This window comes from Lampetra planeri, unplaced genomic scaffold (assembly GCF_965212315.1).
Source record: "Lampetra planeri unplaced genomic scaffold, kcLamPlan1.2.h2 scaffold_575, whole genome shotgun sequence".
Taxonomy (NCBI): domain Eukaryota; kingdom Metazoa; phylum Chordata; class Hyperoartia; order Petromyzontiformes; family Petromyzontidae; genus Lampetra; species Lampetra planeri.
The window spans coordinates 1-16,291 of record NW_027615398.1 but is presented as its reverse complement, the minus strand read 5'-3'; the positions used below and the strand labels follow the sequence as shown (position 1 = coordinate 16,291).

At 43.3% G+C, this 16,291-nt stretch overlaps 3 protein-coding genes across 3 annotated transcripts; 2 read left to right on the top strand and 1 right to left on the bottom strand.

The window, feature by feature from the left end:
• Nucleotides 1-416: 416 nt before the first annotated feature.
• Nucleotides 417-5,541, top strand: LOC144741508 (acetylcholine receptor subunit alpha-like). The gene is given in 14 exon segments (XM_078624031.1): nucleotides 417-429; nucleotides 1,268-1,431; nucleotides 1,487-1,531; nucleotides 2,215-2,324; nucleotides 2,719-2,725; nucleotides 2,727-2,840; nucleotides 2,842-2,916; nucleotides 3,307-3,544; nucleotides 4,664-4,744; nucleotides 4,747-4,886; nucleotides 5,052-5,102; nucleotides 5,104-5,289; nucleotides 5,412-5,498; nucleotides 5,500-5,541. Coding segments are annotated over 14 exon segments (1,353 nt in total).
• A 1,426-nt stretch (nucleotides 5,542-6,967) lies between these two features.
• LOC144741507 (lysosomal cholesterol signaling protein-like) lies at nucleotides 6,968-13,459 on the top strand. The gene is given in 19 exon segments (XM_078624030.1): nucleotides 6,968-7,093; nucleotides 7,095-7,320; nucleotides 8,376-8,573; nucleotides 8,576-8,621; nucleotides 8,623-8,758; nucleotides 8,760-8,773; nucleotides 9,076-9,126; nucleotides 9,128-9,242; nucleotides 9,336-9,491; nucleotides 9,880-9,963; nucleotides 10,087-10,207; nucleotides 10,320-10,404; nucleotides 10,652-10,742; nucleotides 10,832-11,024; nucleotides 12,325-12,455; nucleotides 12,607-12,702; nucleotides 12,879-12,943; nucleotides 13,030-13,158; nucleotides 13,264-13,459. Coding segments are annotated over 19 exon segments (2,259 nt in total).
• A 735-nt stretch (nucleotides 13,460-14,194) lies between these two features.
• On the bottom strand, nucleotides 14,195-15,880 carry LOC144741505 (secernin-3-like). Its single transcript, XM_078624027.1, has 5 exons — nucleotides 15,769-15,880; nucleotides 14,983-15,162; nucleotides 14,709-14,871; nucleotides 14,446-14,629; nucleotides 14,195-14,365 (listed from the first exon to the last, which is right to left on the bottom strand). Exons 1-5 carry the CDS (start codon nucleotides 15,878-15,880, stop codon nucleotides 14,195-14,197), a joined length of 810 nt encoding a protein of 269 aa, XP_078480153.1.
• Nucleotides 15,881-16,291: the final 411 nt, after the last annotated feature.

Genomic DNA, 16,291 nt, shown 5'->3' with positions numbered 1-16,291 from the left:
AGTGACATCGTCATGTTATGTGGAAACTATCCAAACACGCGCCGTGATTTCAGAGCGACATTAATAGTCAACCGCTGACAAACGGGGCGGCAGGCACACGTTGTGTCTCTACAACTCCAGGTTGTGTGTGGTCAAGTTCACTTTTATTTTAGTGGCGGATCACTCCGGCATGTTGATCTTATAACAGACGGCAAAGAATGCGGCCTCTCCGAATTACAGGCAGCTATTCACTGACATCCGCTGTCAGACAATAACGAGCCTTGGAGGTTGTGCAGTAAGTCGTTTGCCAGCGCTGGAAGAATGTTTGAGGTGGGTCAAAGCTGTCTAATTCTCTAGTGGTCCATAGACAGCGTGCTTCCAGTTGGATCTTGGTTTTATTGGCAAGGATGAATATTTTATTCTTCATTTTTCAACTGATGACTCTCGCTGGTAAGAACTTATCTACAACTATGGAAAATGCACCACTGCACAGTGTTTGAAAGTGAAAGTGTAAAATAGGATTTACTATTGATATAAATAGGATTTAATAGTGTCATATTGATGTTTTTAAAGCAACAACATTCATGAACAATTTGTCATTTGGTGCATGTGGCTGGTTGATGGACGAGGGCTCGTGCACTCGTTGTGTTTTGCATTCGGTCTTTTTCTTGTCTGTCAACGCTTCACGTCACCGTCATAATTATGTACCGGCCGTTTCCTTACAGTTTGCTGAGATGAATGTCTCCAGAGTCATTCAGTCAGTCAGTCAGTCAAACATGTTGCCTCAAAACGACCTTCCGTTTCAAGGTCATCTGAAAAGTGATCGGGGCTTCCTGCCCTCGTAGCAGAAATAGAAATACACACATGTCTCAATGAATAGGAGCTTCTATTACGGCCTCGTTCGCTTCGGCAAACACATCACACAGGATACACATGCTTGAAAACCTGTTAAAAATTCATCGTGATCGAGTTTAAATCGGTTTCAGACAAAATGATTTCTGCTGAACCCACAGCCTCACAACGTAGGAGTGTGTGAGACTTAACGCAAACATGTCTGCAGATATTCACACGTACTGTCTGTATCATCTGACACTTGTCACGTCTATTTTAAAATCCTATTAAATGAGCTCACGTTACGGATCGGGTGATAGTAAAACACCATTCTACACAATCAGCGCATCGCAGATTTAAGAAACGAGTCACATACAGCGAAGCGTCATCATACTGTTTAAACAGGACCAGTGTGTGTATCCCTCTGCAAACTACTGCAGCGTGTTGTTGGTTTCAGCGCCTGCCTGGGCCTCGTCGGATGAAACACGTCTGGTGAAAACCCTCTTCACCGGGTACAACAAGGTTGTCCGGCCGGTCAATCACTTCAAGGACCCAGTAGTTGTGACTGTGGGTCTTCAGCTCATCCAGCTCATCATGTGGTGAGGTCTCACGACACGTCCTGTGTGTTGAGATTCGCTGTCATCAGCTGTCTGAGCCAATTAATCTGGATCCACAGGATGAGGTGAACCAGATTGTCAGCAGCAACGTGCGACTGAAACAGGTTTGTCTTCGCTGATGCAATCATGGAAAACGGGGGCTGAATGCGCCATCACACTGTCGAGAGCAGATGTTAAAATAAACATGTGCACATCACTGATGAAAGACACAAATGTTTCTATGTTAGTACTCTTAAAAATACACTCTTAAGGTGCAAGGAGTTATAAATAGATGTTTTGTGTCTTTTTTGAGATTAAAGTACTATATTGACTGATCTCTAACAAGCCAGGTTTCTTACTTTGCTAGTTTCCCTTCACATAGGCAATAATAACAAAACATAAAAAGCCAATGTACAGAAGATTATATAAAGAAAAGAAAAAGAAATGGTGCATTAGAGTTTGATTGTGCACATGTGATGTGCAAAGATGTGATTTTTGAAAATATTCAAGTATTTCCAGGTCACAGAGGTGACGTACAGATGATGTATATCATCATCATCATATGATTTCAGTGTGTAAAAGCTGTTTGATTCTCTTACGAGTTGATGTAATTTAGCATTTTGTACCAGAACCTAAAAACATTCCAGGGATAATATATGAATCTGTTCGCTTCAGTGTTTGTTTTGGATCAAATGTAATCTCTTTCCTGTCCACATCCACGTCTCAGATAAATAAATCAAACATCATAATGGAATTATTTGTTGACCTACTGTTTCTTTTTTGTTGTTGTTGTTGTTTTTTTTTCCAGCAATGGAAAGACGTGAACTTGCAGTGGAACCCGGAGGATTACGGGGGCATCAAGAAGATCAGAGTTCCCTCCACTGACATTTGGCGGCCTGATCTGGTTCTCTACAACAAGTAGGTTATCAGGTTATATTGGACGCAGCCCGTGTTCCTCTTTGATACGTTCACTTTAGGGGATCTACGGCAGACAGACCTCGCAAAAAAACAAGCAAGCACACCTGTCAGTGATGCTTTCACTCTTTCCTACACTCTAGTACGCTGCGTGTGAAAGCTCCGATTTCATTCGGCTAAATCTGGCCTCTGTATTGCGCGCACGCACACACACACACACACACACACACACACACACACACCATATGCTATGCACCACTGTTTTTCCTTAACAACCAGCTCAACTCGTAGCCTGCTGAGCCGCTGCAGAAGTTCCTCCTCAGGCACTGATGTCGCCTTTCGTTAACATTTGAGCGTTACTACAGCCCGTTGTTGCGGTTTGTGTTTGTGCCCGCAGTGCTGACGGGGGACTTCGCCATTGTTCATGAGACCAAAGTGTTGCTGGAGCATACAGGGATGATCACGTGGAACCCGCCCGCCATCTTCAAGAGCTACTGCGAAATTATTGTGCTGCATTTCCCCCTTTGACCTCCAGAACTGCAGCATGAAACTGGGTACCTGGACCTACGACGGGAACTTGGTCGTCGTCAACCCTGTAACTGTGTTCAAATCTTTAAAGTAACAGTAACACAACAAATGTTCATATGTTTAGCACAACAAAATAGAATAAAATAAGCATTAACCATATGTACAATTCCCTTAATATGAGCAGATTGCCAAGAAGTTTTTGTTCTTGTTATTTTATTAAGTTCACCTCCACCAAGGATGTCGTGTTTTTTATTTTAAAGTTATTAACAGATTTTAATGAAATGTTGAGTAAATTCTGCTAATGGACCAGGACCAGGTGATTAAATGTTGATAGTGAACCTTCTGGATCCAGAAATTCGTCGAAGGATTCTTACTCAATGTCAGACAGCTTAAATTGTGCAGAAAAATATGAGAAAAATAATCTCTAACCACACCGTCGATTGCTCCTTTCGTCCAGGATAGTGATCGTCCTGACTTGAGTAACTTCATGGAAAGTGGAGAGTGGGTCATGAAAGATTTCCGCAGCTGGAAGCACTGGGTTTACTACGCCTGCTGCCCAGAGACTCCATACCTGGACATCACCTACCACTTCCTCATGCTCCGCCTCCCCCTCTACTTCATCGTCAACGCATCATCCCCATGCATGCTCTTCTCCTTCCTCACTGGACTTGTCTTCTATCTACCTACAGACTCTGGTACGTGGACAGTGCTTCTCTCAGTCAATAGCACATTACAAATGACAGGAACCAGCGCCATCATTGTCATTACATCTGTGCTAGCATACTTTGAGAGTGCAACTTCTCAACTGTGAATAACGTTTTCAACCACAAATAGTCACATAATTAGGTTGCTCCGAAGTATTCTAGTGTGAATATTGTCCGTGTCGGGTTAACCGTTACTTTTCCATATTTTACAAACCAGGAATGCAAAATGCAGATGTAAAACTGAGTATTTTTGCTATAGATTTCTCACGCTACCTTTCGACTGGTGGAACTGAATTACCTCTGTTGACCTCAGTGAACGGGGAGTGTCACATACAGAGACCTCCAGCTGTAGCGATGCACAAAAAAGGGCTCACGTTCTGCTGTATATTTGCACATTTGTGCATTATTATCTGTGTTTTGGCAATGTCAGCTGACACATGTTGGGCAAAACCTGGTGTGTGTGTGAAGTCCCTGCATTGGCTGCTCCTCTGCACATCTGGACACGTTCCCAGTGTGTAGGTCCGCCTCATTACCCAGAGTCCCTCCGTGCTGTCATGTCTGAAGGCAGGCCTTTACTTTAATGTATAATACATCACTTGATCCCTGTTTCCGACACGGCTGCTGACAGGAGAGTTTGAAAAGGAAGCTGGTGCCAAAACACACGGTCTCCCTGGGATAACTGAGCAAAGAAAACATGTTTTTCATTTTATTTGTGTCGGGTGTCAGATTTTGTTTACTTGTCCCCAGTTCCTATTGTTGGTTTTGTAAAATCACCAAGTAACACCTACTACTTCCAGTGAGTCTTGCTTGAATTAATTATCAGTGCAATTTTGAAAGAACAGACAGCAAGGGAGGATCTCGGGCATTGGATTGGAAAAAGCTGCCCCCGGTGGTTGTACTATGACTTGCATGTTGTCACAAATAAACACTTTGTTTTCCTATTGTTTCATTGAATGACATTAGAAACAAACAGTCAAACCCCTCCAGCAAATGACCAGAAAAAAATACCGCCAGAACAACTGTCGAATGTATGTTTTCATCCATGTTTGCGCATGAACCCCCCCCGTGCTGATTTTTCAACAAACCAAGATGCTTTGTTGTGTGCCCCAGGTGAGAAGATGACTCTCAGCATCTCTGTCTTGCTGTCCCTGACTGTGTTCCTGCTGGTCATTGTGGAGCTGATCCCCTCTACTCCAGTGCGGTGCCACTTATTGGGAAGTACATGCTCTTCACCATGGTGTTTGTCATCGCCTCCATCATCATCACCGTCATCGTCATCAACACTCACCACCGCTCTCCGAGCACTCACACGATGCCCGAGTGGGTTCGCAAGGTGAGGAGAGCAGCACGTTTATGAGGAAAAAAAACATTTCCACCTCGTAACTTGTCAAACCATTAATAACTCTCATTTATTCCCAGCATTATATCGCCATCAAGTGGTGGTGGAGCGACTGTCTATTTAACATATTCGGGTGAATTCTTTTGTCTTTTTCTCCAGGTCTTCATTGAAACCATTCCCAACATCATGTTTTTCTCAACAATGAAGCGCCCCAGGGAAGGAAAAGCAGATTAAAAGTATCTACGGTGGTGATTTTGACATCTCAGACATCTCTGGCAACCAGACCACGGCTGTTCCCTACCACTCTCCCATCATCGACAACCCTGATGTTCGCAGTGCCATTGAGGGAGTCAAGTACATTGCAGAAACCATGAAATCAGATGAAGAATCCAACAATGTATGATTTATCGTATGTATATTATAATGCAAAAACAATAATGTTAGATTATATAAATGTTTTTTTAAATGATGTTTTAGGAGGCCGGTGTTTATCTAACATACTGTCACTTCTCTGTTCAGGCTGCTGAGGAGTGGAAGTTTGTGGCCATGGTGTTGGACCACATCCTGCTGTGTGTCTTCATGGCTGTGTGTCTCATCGGGACTTTAGGGTGTCTTTGCAGGCCGTCTCATTGAGCTGAGCATGCTCTAAAGCCTTGGTTCTATGTTTGCTCTGTTTATTCTCTGGCATTTAATGTACAGATTCACTGTGTGCTGACCTGCGGCTGTCAATAATGCCTGCCAGACTTGTGGTGTTCCCTGTGGTGTGTTTGCTCTTTTAGTGCTTGACAGTATTATATCATTTTGTATTTATGACATAGCACTGTTGTTTTTCTTGCCCTTCTATTAGGTGTGTTTCTGTAGAACTAATACAGTGTAACACAACAGACCTGCAATAAAATAATTCTCACACAACAACTTGGTTGGACACACACTCCACACATTAAAACATGGCAGGACTGACCAGGGAAGACATATACTTTGCAAAAAGACATTTTTGTTAAATCAGAGCAACCTTCCTTTAACAGTGGAGAAGCTCTGTGACACAACCTTTGCAGTCCCAAGACAGATCAATATCCACTTATATACATAAGGACCCAAGGACAACGGGGATTTTCACCTTCCTGAACTGAAGTTAAACAATAGAAACTCCACATTAGTTGCTTAAGAGCTGAAAAAAAGTCTGTTGGATGAGCGGTGAAACACCTTCAAAGTCCATTTGACTGTAATTTAACCATAAAATTGTTTTGCAGAAGGAGCCTATTTTTCCAGCCAATATGATCTACCTGATCGACTATGATGGATAAAGTATTGTGAGCAAATGTGACAATATGTCGTACTAGTGACAGCAATTTTAGGAGGTTTGAGCTGGTGTTGTAACTACATCATTACTGAATAAATGAATCTGGGGTTTGATGGGAGATGTTGGAGATCATTGTGATGCTCAGTAATAACATAATCAACAACGCCAGGCAGAGACGCTTGATGGTGCAGTGAGTACAGAAGCCCCGCCCCCTCCCAGCCTCTGCACACTGTGATTGGTCGAGTCGGTGTTGACAAATCGGGTATTATGAAAGTTGCGGGGTGGAAACTGGAGTGATGAGTGAGTAACTTACATATCTGCTGCCGTTGACGAGTTACGTGAGCGGTGTCGTAACGACTGTCGTGTACTTTTATTGTACTCATACCTAAACTATTCTTTTGACCGACAACACGTTATTCGCTAGCTTACCGACGTTAGCTCACATGCTAACTGGAATGGCTACTTCTGCTCCTTGGACTGTCGACGAGGTGAGGGCCACTTTGTTTATCTGGTAAAAGTGTGAAAGTCACTCTAGACAAGATGTGTAACGCAATAAACTTCCATGAATACGTGATTTCGGCCGTGTGTAGTTCAGTGTAGTTTTGTCCGTGAATGCGTTAATGGCCGTTAACTTAGCAGCTGGCTTCTAAATATGTCCTTGTCGCAGGAGTGAGCGGGTGACAGACCGACACACCATGGATGCTCCGGACAGGACGAGCGGCTTCAATCTGTCCTATGAGGGGGCAGACAGGGACTCCTTTGCCCCACAGGCAGCATGTCCATCGACAGGCTCCTCCCGGCTCTCCTGGAGTGCTTCGGGATCATTCTGTGCGGGTACACCGCCGGCCGGGCGAACGTCATCACGGCCACCCAGGCCAAAGGTCTGGGCAACTTCGTGTCCCAAGTTTGCTCTTCCGGCGCTGCTGTTCAAGAACATGGTTCTGTTGGACTTTGGCGGTGTGATCTGGCCCTTCCTCTGGAGCATCCTCATCGGAAAGCTCTGTGTGTTCGTCGTTGTCTGCGTCCTGACGCTGGTCGTTTCCTGTCCGGACAGTCGCTACAGCAAAGCAGGACTCTTCTCCATATTTGCAACTCAAAGCAACGACTTCGCGTTGGGGTATCCCATTGGTAGGTTCACGACCTCCAGCCCTCACACAGTCGGTGTTCACCACTGCAACTCTTCAGTCAATGCATTGCAAGATACTTATTATATATAAATATAGATTATACATCTTACTGTAGAGACTATTCCAGTTTTTATTTAGTTAAGTTTACACGTTTTTTTGCGATTTTCTACTTGTACTATTTATTATTATTATTGTTTTAAATTTCCCTGCGGTATTGATAAGAGTGTTTAATTCGTTATTAATTTAAAACAAAACATACATAAACGAATTTAGATACAGCTGATTCAGTGAACTTCCATAAAATCAGTGATAGTTAGATAGATAGATCGATTTTTTAGTGGACTTTGTTTTTGTATTAAAAGTAAATTGTATTAATAGTGATTTAATCTGTAATGTTATGTGTATTGGGTGTTTATGGAACACAAAAAGAAAAACACTATATGATAATTACTTAAGTATTACTTACTCAAATAAGTACTGTCAATAATCACTTTTCTGTTGTTTACTAGAACTTACTTATAGTTAAGTACCAGAGGAAACTAGCATTTTTTCTTGCGATGCAGATTAATGTAATTTTTGTGAGTTACACACACACACACACACACACACACACAAGCACATTGCCTCGTTTGACTCTGTTGAGCTGGATACGCCAGTCTTTTTACCGACACTGATGCTGGTTCATTGATTCATGTCAGCAGTTCAATGTGTGTTTTTGATGTTTTAAGAAGTCAAGGCTGACACACGTTGTCTGCCACAATTACAAAGTTAGTTCAAACCATAAATGTTTATTTGCCAATAATATTGTACGTGAGATTGTCTGTGCAATCGGCTCAGTGTTTTTTATGGATTTATGGTGGGATCTACCAAAGCACACAATGTACGATCTCACTCTACCAGGTGTCGACAAATAGACGATATTTAAAGATAGGTTACACATGAATCTCTCTGTGAGCGCTCCTATCAAACCTTTAATGTGACATTGTTTTCATTTAGTCATGTTTTTGTAAATTTATTAGCTTCACAATGTTCTTCATGTGTCATTTCCATCCACAGTTGAAGCCCTTTACCAGAGCACCAACCCAGAGTACCTCCAGTACATTTATCTAGTTGCACCAGTGTCCTTAATACTCCTAAATCCCATCGGCTTCGCCCTGTGTGAGATCCAGTTATGGAAGAATCAGGGGAACCACCAGCAGAGCAAACTTCTCATCATGGGACACGTAGCTTTGCAAGTGCTGAAGAACCCTATAGTGTTATGGTTGTCATCGGCATCATTGCCCACTTTGTCCTGACCAGACAATCCTGCCTTCATGGCTGAGTTTGTGGACGGCTTGGCCAACAGTTTTGGTGGAGCAGCTCTCTTCTACTTGGGTCTGTCTATGGTGGGCCAGCTGAGGAAACTGACTAAGTCCACTGCTGTGACGCTGATATTACTCCCTGACAGCAAAACTGTAAGTGTTCCAGGCACCTCACCGTATCGCAACATGATGTAGTTTAGGCCAGTGTTTCCCAACCCTGGGCCTCGGGGAACACCTGTCCTAAACACTGGTTTAGGCGTGTGCAAGAGAGTCAGCAGGTAAAACGTTGTAAAGTGACCCATTGTGCCGAGGGTGCAACAGAGGCTTTTTCTGGATGAATGACCAGTTCAAAGGCTCTCAGGAAGTGTCATGCTAATTAGTTAGTACACGTGATATTTGGAGTAGCAGTTGTATTGTGTTGTGTCAGGTGACCACTAAACAAACTGCCGGTGCAGGTTGCTGATGCCCCTGATTTGCAAGGACATGGTGGATCTGCTGACCACAACAACGCCAGCGCATTGAACCACTCCAGCTCTCCAATTACGCCTTCATTTACGGAGTGTTTCCCACTGCACCGAGTGTGGCTCTCTATGCTGCTTATTACAACGTGGAGTTAGAAGTGGTGAGTCTTGTACCGGTAGTGACCAGATTTGTCTGTCACGTGTTTGTTTGTTTGTTTGTTTTCTTGGTGACTCACAGTGTGCACCTCCACCAGGTTACCTCTGGGATGGTGATCAGCACTTTCCTCTCAGCTCCAATCATGTATGTGTCAGCTTGGCTCCTCACGATCCGCTGGATGGATCCTCAGCTGCTGATGAATTCACTGCAGAACATCAGCTTTAACATCAGCATAGTGAGCTCGGTGGCACTGGTGAGTTGCAGCGGCGTACGTAGATGTGACTGGGCGAATGTTCTCATCGTGTGGGTGCATTCAAGTAGGTGGAAACTCCAGCTTGAAGCCAGACTTATTTTTAACAAATCAATTGGCTCTAGATTGACTTTTAAATTTACGGATTGGTTTGATGTGGATTCAGTGCAAGTGAATGAATAATACAAAGATTTTAGTATCTTTTGTGCGTTCATCTTTTAAGGAAGTCGCAAATGCTGAATACATTATCTGTGCAACAACATCTGTTTCTGATTGTGTGTCTATATATACACCGCATTCATCAGAATCATTTTCACTTCTTCTTTATGTTTAACACTGATGTGTCAAAAAATGGGGGTGTAATGTGTTTATGATTAATTTCTCTGGACAGGCGTGGACGATAGGGGTCATGGTTTTAAGTAAGAAATCCAAGAGGCTCCCTCACATGTTTACACTCAACCTTTTTGTGGCGCAGGTGAGCACGGCAGAACAAACTCCAAAGACCTAATTCATGATGTGAAGTAACAGAAGAGTAGAATAAAGCAATCTGCCTGTTTGTATTCACTCCACAAACACATGTGTTTGTCATGGTCTTTAGTTTCTAACTTGTATTGGAATGATCCTGTGGAAATTCGTGGTGAAGGAAGACAACGTCGTCGGACAGGTCCTCAACTTCACTGTCTTATGCACGTCACTCTACTCTACCTACGTCTGGCCAGGTATGTTGTGCGTGCACCTTTTTGTTTGCCTTCTAATTGAACAATTTATGAGTTGTGTTCGTGGGATGCGGCTCGTGGATTTTCATTACTAACTTTTGAAATGTTGTTTTAGGCTTCATAGCACTGTCTCTTGTGCTGCTGAAAAAACATGGGGATGTGAAAGTTTGGTCTGGTGTGTTTGTCATTGCGGCCTGGGGGTGAGTCACTGAAATGAGGCTCGTCCAAGTTTGTCTGTCTGATTTGTACACAGGACCTGTCAAGAGAGGTGTGTTTTGTTATGTAACATGTTGTTATGTAACATTCACACCAAGGTTCTGTCCTCATACTGGGTCAAAAGTCAATGTTACCATGTTCTCACACCTTACGTGAGGGCAGTAAGTGATGAAAAAGTTTGTTTCACCTTTCGGATGTCTACCACCTTGTCAATGGACTCTTTGTTTGCAGGATTCCAGCCATAGTCACTGCTGTGGTGCTTCTTTCTGGGGAGAAAATGACGGACACTATTGACTCGTCGCTCTTCTACAGCAAAACACAGGTCAAATCTTCAGCATACGTCTTTTCCCTCCTCCCATTCTCGAAAAATCAGAGTTTAATTCTTAAGAAGTGTGTGTTTCGTCTGAACAGGTAATCTGCACCACAGCGGTGGTTGCCTTCAGCCTCCTGCTCGGGGGGGGTTCTCTAGTGTGCCTCAGTCGAGGAAGCTGGGCTCCAAGAGATGAAATCAGGGAGGAAAACCCGCCGTTTATTGCTGTGGAAGATGAACCAGAAAACCAGTATGTGTTTGATCCAGCGCCCCCCTCAGCAGATCCTAACAGAGGTACCTTCTCTCTCTCTCATAAGTTTATTTTCTTTCTTTTTTTACACTCTAAGGCAGATGGGGTTGCCGTGGATCCCTGGTATGGTACCGCCATACACATGCTAATACAGAGTAATTCACACACTCCATAAACAGTGAATAGTGCTCTACCGTCTCCTCCACTCACGTCCTGTTGTTGTCATCAGCCCGCAGTAAACAATCGGTCCCATGACCCCTACTCTTCCTCCCTGTCATTATTAACTCTCGCCAGCATCTGTTTGAACAACTCTGTCTCTAACCTGAGGTTATTTCGGGGGTTAAGCATTTTTGCCAACATTTTGAAACCTGTTTATGTTTAGTATGAGTCTGTATTTGCTGAAACATGGTAACTAGCTTTTAGGCAAATTACGTGTACAAACTGGCTGCGTAGGCTGATGTATAAGTGGAAGTAAAGGGCACTCTGCACAGAATGCAGTGAAACACAGACAAGATGGAACTTGTCAGTTCAAGTTCCAGTTCCAGTTCAAGTTCAGTCAGTCGTTGCTAAAGAGGGTGTAACCCCAGAAGAATAATCTGGAGGAAACAGAACACATTTGTCTGGTATCTCTGCACAGAAAAGTGTCAGAATTACAAAACTGCATGTTCACAGGCCAAGAAGTAGAAACACAGTTGAGAGTGGTGCAACATTGACTAATAATTAATATTTGTGAACATTTTACATGACCATCATCGTTGCTTGCCTCATTTTTAGTCTGTAGTCGTCATAGCGCCCTGTCCATAGTGGTCTGTTGTATTGTCATTACATGTGAGATAATGTAAAATAGGTTTGTTGAAATGTGAGTCTCACCTGAAGTCTGACTGAACATGGATGTGTTTTTTCACCAAACACCATCAAGGCCAGAGTGAACAGGAAGATCAGTTTGAGCAACACACAACTCCTATTTCACATGCCATGAATACAAACATATTCATTGTTCAGAAAAAATGAGAAGCTGTACTCTTTGTATTACGCTTGTTACTTCCGCAAATAGAATGCACTTAACTCTCTGTTCTCAGCGTGTCCTGAATGTGACTGCACCCCCGCCCAGCCCATGCCTGACATGATTATCAGCACAACTTTGAACAACACTTCCAGCACACTCACAGGTATTGTACTTATTAACCGCCCATATGAGTTTGGCTTCTGGAAGAATTGCAAATGCAATGAATTCACTAATAAGGTAGATTCACGTTGCTAGTTGGACTGTTTTTATGATTATTTATGAATCACACACTTTGGCGTGAGGTTTGACCTTTAAAAGGCTCCTGCTGCCCCCTGCAGGTCAGTGTGGGAACACCTGTGAGTCAGCAGACTGCCTTCTCATCCAAGAGGAGGAGCTCCAGCAGGTTACAGATCGACAAGTGGCCCGCCACGTGCTCTTATGTCTGCTGCTGATTGTCATCCTGCTCGCTGTGAGTTCCACAGTACAGCATTAATAAATGCGATGTGTGAAATCTAACTTAACACCAGAGATATTAACTGAAGTCCTCCCAAGTGGAGTGTATTTTATTGGAGTGGTCCAAGTTCTTGCTTCAACTTTGATTTTATTTCTCCTTCTGACAGAATTTGTCCAACTGCATCTGGTTGCTCTTCAACCAAAACCCCGGCAGACTTTACTTGGAGCTGCAGTTCTTCTGTGCCGTGGGCAACTTCGGGCAGGTTGGTGTTAGGAACACTAGTAGGGGCCCGTCCTGGACGCGGGTGCAGAGAATAACCCTGAGTTTGTTAATCCTGAAATGAGGACAGCTGCAGAGTTTTCAGTTGTACTTACTGACAGAAATAAACCAAAAGTCTTAAAAGTTCCATGTTAGAATTCAGTTGTTCTCTCCCAACAGGGCTTCCTCTCCTTCGCTCTGTTCGGACTGGACAAACATTTGATTCTGCTGCCCTTCAAGAGAAGGTAACAAACTTCAGTGCTATGAAAGTTCATCACAAGTGAAAGCCGTTTTTGTGAACACTCCCCCCCCCCGTTCTGTGGTTGTTTAGGATAGACAGGCTGTTTGGAAAGAGGCAGGACCAACAGACGGATTTACCTGACGACGTCAGGCTGACCTGTGTTCAGTTCACCAAATACCATAAGGACCAGTGTTTTCACGACATCGTCAGAACAAGAAGGTGAGAGGGTGGAGACTCTTCTTCTTTTGGTTTCATCGTGAGCTCTTGTCTCCTATGCTTTCAAGGTTAGAACACATTTGGTTTTGTGTGTCCTCGCTTGTTCAGGTGTGGGAAGACGTCGATGGTGGACTGTTTTCTGGGCCGTGAACTTGTGGAGTGGCTCCAGCAGGTGGGCTTGGCTCAGGACCAGGGTGAGGCGGTGCTCTACGGGACGCGCCTGCAGCAGGGTGGTGTACTTCAGCACATCAAACAGGAATATGATTTCCAAGACAATCAGCTTTATTATCGCTTTGTGACATAGGGCCCAAGGGTCAAGGTTGACGTTTAATTTATTCAAGTAGAGCTTGAGGTCAGGAAGCTGGAAGAAGACGTTTAAACCTGTAAAGAGTCGAAGCAGCCAGGCTAAAAGTCTGAAGTACCATCGGGGCATTTAATGTCCATTCACACCTCAGTTCACCTCAGTTCACCTCAGTTCACCACATCACAGTCAGTGTCTCATCACTGTTTGCACCAGTTGATAGAACTGGATTTACAGCTTCTTCTAATTTATTTTTTAGGCTCTTTATATTTAAGATTGTTTTACCAGTCATTTAACTGCTTATGTGGCATCGAGTATTATTGCTTCCCTGACATGATGTCAAATGGTGGTTACACTGTTCATCGGGACGACGTATCTGTCATGAATGTTTTGTTTCCTTTAACACGGAAAGAAGAAGCCAAATAAGATTAAAAACTACAACGGATGAACCTCTGTGGACAACACAAGATGGAACCGTCTTTTATCTCAGGTATATAAAATATTAATGAGCTAAGTGGTTTTTGTTTGTCCTGAATTAAATGAATGAATGAAAATGTACTGTGAGGAAACCTGGAAAAAAATGCACACTGCGTAATGTATTTGTGTTCAATGATTGACAGATGAACTTTAACGTTACATATGCAGTTTTCAGTGTTCTCTTGTGCAGATTTAATATGGACGCATTTGTACCTGAAATAAAACAGCTTTTCCTCCCTGTTACTCTGGAACTCGGAAGATTCAGGTTTTTTGAGTGTTGCTGTACAAGTTAATCTCTTCCTGAACGCAGCTTGGAAACAGATTCACCAAAAGATCCGGTTCCTCGACACCACAGGAAAGAATCTGCTCCATCTGTTTTAGCTTCTCACTTTCCAACTGCCTCATACTTTGTATGATCTTCTGCCCTCTGTCCTGCAGAGAAGGGAAACGATCTGTGAGTGTATAACACAAACCCTGCGACACCAGTGAACTGAAGACATAAATGACTGAACCTTGTAGGTGTCAATGATGGCAGCCACCACCTCGTGCTCGGCAAACAGCTCGTGTTTGCGGTCAGGCTTGCTCTGGAAGCGGGGTTTCTTCTTCACAGGGTCATCCGGACCATAGCTGGGAGATACTGTCCCCTTCAACTGTCCTTCAACGTTTTTCACAAAGACAAAGGGTTTGAACACCGACCTGTTGAACAAACGGAACACTTGTGAAGTCGCTGCGGTCCCACAATCATGAAAAGATGTGATTGGATCAGGCGTGGCACCTCTCAGGGTCCGGGGTTGCTGTGAAATAGTGGACTCCAGGCAGAAGGGGGCTGACAGGGACCACAGACACCATGCTGCCTGTGGTCATGAACATGCCCTCCATGTTGATGCCACTGTCTTTGTCCCTAAGGATATCCATCATCGTCTCAGCAGCGATGTGACCTTCGGAAAAATAAAACCTATTCAAATCAACACATGGCCAATCTGAATTTTCCCTAAATAGCGTGAATGAAAACGAACCATTGCTCTTTTCCAACAACCTCTTCCCCTCACAGTATCGACTCCCAGAGGCCTCTATTCTGCCAGGAGTCATGAAGGAGAAAACCGCAGCAAAGGTGAACTGAGTCTTTCCATCCCACCAGCCCTTAGTCAGAGCATATTCCCTCAGGCCTGGATGTTGTTTGTCGATTCTAGTTGTTATGCTGTACTCGTTTGAGATGTTGCGATATCCACCTGAAGAACAGTAGTGACAAAACTCAGACATCTTAGCAGCAATATGTGGACCTGCTGCCAAGACAAAAAAAAAAAAAAAACACTTTTTAACTGGGATGACTCTGAAGCTTTATAGGTACCCGTCTTCTGACGCTGAGACATTTAACCATATTTGATATCTGAGTATTTTTTAAACACCAGTAAAGACTTTTGGGAGGGATGTCACTTTCATCTGTAACATCAAGGTATGCCACTTAATAGCACCCTCTTCTGGACAAACAATAAAAATGCAGACATTTGTAAACTTGATAATCCAGTGTAATGCATTAATAATATAAACCGATTATTTGCTTCTCAACAATATTTATTATTTTAACATTTTCAACAACAACAACAACACACAGGAATAACCACAGGAAAGCTGGACATCAACCGTAATAATAATAATAATCATCACACCCTCCCAGTCCCCCACTACACCCAGACTACAAACTCACAGACGAAAAAAGACAAAAAAATATTTGAATAAGTGACTACTACTACTGTTTATGGATTTATGATTGGAGGCTTATGAATAGAAGAACAAGAGAAGAAATGGCTGCTGTGACACTCCCTACCTGAGCTTACCTTCCACTCTCTCGGCTGCCCAGTACTTCCCCGCCGTTTCCAGCACCCATGCCTCCTTCCTGTCAGAGATGAGGAAGCTGTTGTGGTAGGTGAAGTCACTCTGATCTTCCATGCACTGTCCTCCCTGGCCATATTTTTGCAGTAGGTCAGTGATGACATCCACAGCCTTCTCAGCTGTATCCGCTCTCTCAAGCCCGAGTCTTCCCAAACATTTAGAAGAAAAAAAGAAAGCTTGATATTGAAATTGTTAGGACACATGAACGCAGGGAGGTCACTCATGGTGCCAAGTGCTCTTTTCAGTCATGTCATAACTGTCAGATACACTTCATTTTATTATTGTGTGCAGTGTAATTCTCTGCGAGATGAGATTTTATTATTATTATTATTACATTCTTATTTTATGTTTCATGTTTGGCATCTTAGACCAACACAAATTCTTGGCATGAAACACATCCCTGGCAATAAAAGCAGATTTTGACTCTTAATATTTGCACCAGTGCATTTGGTTATGTACAGAACAGAA

Coding starts and splice junctions, on each gene's coding strand:
- LOC144741505 (XM_078624027.1), bottom strand. CDS start 15,880: ATGGAAGATCAGAGTGACTTCACCTACCACAACAGCTTCCTCATCTCT. Junction 14,872..14,982: donor GGCCTCTGGGAGTCGATACT/GTGAGGGGAAGA, acceptor ATTTTTCCGAAG/GTCACATCGCTGCTGAGACG. Junction 14,366..14,445: donor CCATCATTGACACCTACAAG/GTTCAGTCATTT, acceptor CCTTCTCTGCAG/GACAGAGGGCAGAAGATCAT.